At 46.7% G+C, this 5,241-nt stretch overlaps 1 protein-coding gene across 1 annotated transcript; it reads left to right on the top strand.

The window, feature by feature from the left end:
* Positions 1–397: 397 nt before the first annotated feature.
* On the top strand, positions 398–4,693 carry LOC149200327 (uncharacterized). Its single transcript, XM_089400913.1, has 2 exons — positions 398–1,279; positions 1,484–4,693. The coding sequence occupies exons 1-2, from the start codon at positions 398–400 to the stop codon at positions 4,691–4,693; spliced, it is 4,092 nt and encodes a 1,363-aa protein (XP_089257039.1).
* The last annotated feature ends 548 nt before the right edge of the window (positions 4,694–5,241 follow it).

Here is a 5,241-nt window from a genome sequence, read left to right as displayed (position 1 = left end):
TGGAGGAAGAAGCTGAAAACGTGGATCTTCATGGACTGGACATTAATGAACTAGAGTTAGCATGCAGGAAAAGGGCCTTTGAATCCATCGCTGAAACTGACCTAGAAAAGTTGGAGATGGTCATCTCCAAAGTCTACCAACAACAGCAGTTAGGGATTCAAGCAGGCAGCACCTGGGATGGTAGACTGCGTCCAAAGGATTTTAAAAAAAGAGGAAGGAAAACAGTTCTGCAAAGAACAATAGAGCTTGGAGAAGTCCTAGTGGATTCAGGCCATTATGCGAAGCTTACGAAATACTTCAGTCCCTCTCAACCTAGTTATCAATGAAGCTCATCTCCTGGAATCTTAGAGGCCTTAACGGCCCTGCAAAATACAGAATGCTCAAAAACATGATAAAAATGGAGAAGCCGCACATATGCTTTTTTCAAGAAACCAAATGTAATAGCGATACTCTGGGACGAATACTCTCCAAAGCCTGGCCGGGCTGCCATTCTGTGGCGGTGGATGCGACTGGTGCCTCGGGAGGGCTTGCCATAGCTTGGAATACTCAAGCTATCACTATAACGGACTTCCATGCAAGCCACCATCTCATTCAGGCAGCCTTTCACATTATAGGCACTCAGGTACATGGGAACTTATCCAATGTTTACTTCCCACAGGATGGAGGCAGTAAAAAAATACTCCTCGACACCATCGAGGCACTCAGTAACAGCAGACAACATCCTCTCTGGATTGTGGCGGGAGATTTTAACATGATCACCCGACTAGAGGATAAAATTGGGGGAAGAACCAGATTGGAACCTGAAGTGGAACACTTCAAAGATTTCATCCTAAATGCCTCCCTTATTGATCTGCCCTTTTGTAATGGTATCTACACTTGGAGCAATCACAGGAAAGGGAAGCATCAGATTGCCTCCAAGTTGGACCGATTCCTGATATCGGACAACGCAGTGCACATCGGGGGAGATTTCAATGCGGAGATTCTAGCCCACTCTGGGTCGGATCACTGGCCAATCGCCCTTCAATGGCAAAGACCAGGGAGTAGCACCAGGAGGCCATTTCGATTTGAAAAATTCTGGCTTACCCACCCAGCATTCAAGGACTTCGTCAAAACTACTTGGGCCTCCTTTGTTCCTCCAGAAGGCACCAAAATGTTCATTCTCCAGCAGAAGCTAAGGTACCTAAAAAGTCACCTCAAACAATGGAATAAGGAGACCTTTGGGAACATCTTCGAAGCCCAACAACATCTCAATCAGGAGCTCAAGCTTCTCCACCAAGAGGTCATCAATTCAGGGCATACAGAGGCTACACTTGAGAAAGAAAAGCACATCTACAATCAACTTGAGGAAAGAAGAAAACAAGAAGAAATTTATTGGAAACAGAAATCAAGGGTGAGATGGCTCAAAGAAGGAGAGCGTAATACCAAATTCTTCCACAACACTACAGTGCAACGAAGAATGCACAACAAGATCTCATTCATCCAGAACCAGGCAGGAGGTAAAGAGGAGGAGCATGAGAAAATTGAGGAAACCCTCCTCAATCATTTCAAACAAGTCCACCAAGAACAAATAGAGGATCGGACAGCAGCGATAGAGAAAATCACAAGCAATATTCCCAGGTTAATAACGGAGGAGCAAAACGATCTGCTCATGAGCCCGATTCTCAGCCACGAGGTGGACGAAGCAATGGCGCAACTTAAAGAAGGTAAGGCTCCTGGTCCTGATGGCTTTACCACTGATTTTTTTCATGCTTTCTGGGACATGATTAAGGTAGAGGTCTGGCAAATTGTGGAAGAATCTCGAGCCCTTCGATGGATGCTACCCTCCCTAAACTCTACCTTCATCACTCTTATTCCCAAAGAAGAGAACTCCATCACACCCGACAAATTCAGGCCGATAGCCCTATGCAATGTTCTCTATAAAGTCATTACCAAAGTCATAGCCAACAGGCTCAAGCCCCTTCTCCCTCTAATCATCTCTCCTGAGCAATCAGGCTATGTGGAAGGTCGTCAAATAATGGATGGTATAATGCTCTCCCATGAGATCCTTCACTCTCTCAAGCTCTCCAAAAAAGCAGGCATGTTACTCAAGCTTGACCTATCCAAAGCTTTTGACAAACTCAGCTGGGCCTATATTCAGAACATGCTGAGAGCCTTCGGCTTCTGTGCCACTTGGGTAAGATGGATAATGAGCCTCATCTCCTCCTCTCACTTTTCCATTCTTGTCAATGGTCTGCCTTCCCACCCCTTCAAGCCCTCCAGAGGAATCAGGCAAGGGGATCCTTTATCCCCCTTCTTATTTGTAATAATGGCGGAAGGCCTAGGTCGGCACATCAAGCAAGCTAAGCAAGACAATCATATTCGGGGTATCTCAATCCACAACTCCCCTGCTTCCACCCACCAGCAATTTGTGGATGATACCATGCTGTATGGCCATCCCTCTGCTCAGGAAGCCTCTTGTCTGAAATCTTTGCTTAATGACTTCTCCAATGCTTCAGGCACCCAAATCAACAGCACGAAATCCGAAATTTTCTTCTTCCATACCCCTCCCTCTGTCAAGCGGGCTGTCTCTCGCATTCTGGGTTTTCAATCGGCCTCTCTCCCTTCCACTTACCTAGGAGCGCCTCTCACCGCCTCCGCCATAAAGCAACCAGCTTGGAGACGTCTTATTGAGAAAATGGAAGGCAAACTGAATCAATGGACTCACCGCTCCCTCAACTTAGCAAGTAGAGCTGTGCTCCTCAAAGCCATCCTTCAAGCCATGCCCCTTTACTTGTTCTCCATCCTAGCTGCTCCAAAATGGGTCCTGAAAAGGCTGAGAAACTTACAGCGCAATTTTCTTTGGGGAAGTTCAGCTACCAATCATAAATGGGCGCTTGTCAAATGGGATACCACCAGCAAGCCCAAGCACAAAGGTGGAATTGGACTCCGAGACCCTGAACACAGTAATATCATCATGACCGCCAAAATCTGGTGGCAATGGTTAACAAATCCGGACAAACCATGGGCCAGAATTTGGAATGCCAAGTACACCAACAATATGCCGCATACAGAGCTTATACGATTCACCCCCACAAGTCCAGGTTCACTCATTTGGAATTCAGCAAAGCAGCACCACCAATTGATTCAGAAACATAGTTTCTGGGAAATAAGGAATGGTCATCATGCCAGATTCTGGCAAGATGCATGGAACCAACTTCCCAAACTATCCAATGTACTACCAGCAGCTATTATTCCAGAAGGGCAAGAGCAACAGCACGCCAAAGTCCACCAATTCTGGAATTCGGACACGGGAAGCGGCTTCAGGAAATGGCTTGCTAGCAACCAAATAATAACCACCAACAGACCGCAGGAAGCAGAAGCCCTTAGCACTGAATTGGCAAAAAGAAGAATTAAGCACAACATCAGTGACGACATCCTCAGATGGGGCTACCTCCCCAAGGGCGCTTACTCCACCTCTGAAGCCTACAATCTTTTGGAAGACCCTCCCATCAAACCTGATCCTTTATGGTCCAGGATATGGAGTTTCAAAACTTGGCCCAAAATTAATCACTTTTTATGGCTAGTGGGACACAAAAAAATTCTCACATGGGATAAATTGCAAAAACGCAACTTCCATGGGCCCTCAGTCTGCTACAATTGCTTTCAGAATGAGGAAACATTACAGCATCTTCTAGACTCATGTCCGTTGGCTACTCAACTATGGGAGAAGATAGAATTTAGGAGTCAAAGACGTTGCAGAGAAATGGGAAACATAATAAACACCATAAGGCAATGGTCTAAAAGCCCTTACAAAAGTGGCTTGCTTAATCATCTGTGGAATCTAATTCCAGGTTTTCTCCTATGGAATATTTGGAAGGAACGGAATAGGCGCATCTTCAAAAACAACAGCTTGAATAGGGAAGACATATGGAACAGCATGCACGCCAACATCCAAGAGACCATGTTACTGAAATCCTGGACCCAACAAGATCTCCCAACGGATGATAATGAGAAAAACATATTATCTAATTGGGGACTGCAACTGACTCAAGAACCAATCTCTCAGAGGGCAGCAAATAACAATGATAAGGGAAAGGTAAATTGGGAAGCCCCGCCTATCCATTCATACAAACTAAACTTTGATGGCGCTTCTAAGGGCAATCCAGGACCTGCAGGATTTGGAGGAGTCATCAGAGATCACCTAGGAACTCTGCATCAACTCTACTTTGGCAATATAGGTTGGGATACCAATAACTCAGCAGAGTTGGAGGGCATGTGGCAAGGTCTTCTCACTGCAAGGAGACACAATCTTCAACCACTGATTGTGGAGGGGGACTCCCAAATACTCATAAACATGGCTATTCGAATCCAGAATGGGTCGAAAGCTAGGAAAATCGCCAATAGTTGGAGACTAGAGGCCAGACTCAGTAGCTTGGCGGAGGAAATAGGCAACTTCAATGCCATCTCTTTCAATCACACCAAAAGGGAAGGTAATAAAGTGGCTGATCTTCTGGCCAACATAGGGGTTGATTCAGATAGGGCCATTCTTGAGGGACACCTGAACATCATCCCAACTAATCCAAGGAAGCTGGAATGTGAGAATCTCATCCTCAGAGACAAAGAGACCCCGGATGCGGGTGGCGGGACGGCAACAATGGGCATGCCACATGCCATGCATGGGCTGCCCCGTGTAAACAATACGGCCTCCATATGAAGGCCGTCAACCAGAACCGGAACCCTCTGCTGCGTTTAATGGAGTTAATGGTGAGGGAGGTAGGTTTATGGGGCTGTACAGAGCACTTAATGCGCGCCTGTATCGAGAGCAAGAGGCAGAGCATAACAAGAGCAATGGCGGTTGCTGGGAATGTTTGTCGAACGAATTTGGGGAAAGAAGGAATTGCAGAGAGCCGAGGCGGTGGCAGCTCCATCTGCTTCATCGTCTGGTGTCTAGTGATTACCATTGCCGCCATAGCCTCTCTGGTTGCTGGTCCTGTAGCTGGAAGCATTTGGCTCAATTGCTGGGTGAGAACCGGAATTGGTCCACCCCGCAACCAAGGAACAAGTCTCAGAGAGGAAATTGGGCACCAGAGAAGGATTTGGGAGGTAATTGGTTCTGTCTTCATCTCCAAGCTCACCTGCACACACACAAGAGCAGAATTAGTTTCACCATGGCTAAACTCCGTCAGCGACAGCCGTGCAGAAGAGGTTCAGCTAGAGGCTCCTCCTCGCGAGCTCCAGCAGTGGATGAACATCACCACTGTT

This window comes from Pinus tabuliformis, chromosome 2_1, assembly GCF_031772625.1.
Source record: "Pinus tabuliformis cultivar Carrire ecotype Pingquan chromosome 2_1, CPIR1, whole genome shotgun sequence".
Lineage (NCBI taxonomy): Eukaryota > Viridiplantae > Streptophyta > Pinopsida > Pinales > Pinaceae > Pinus > Pinus tabuliformis.
This window is presented reverse-complemented; position numbering and strand designations above follow the sequence as displayed.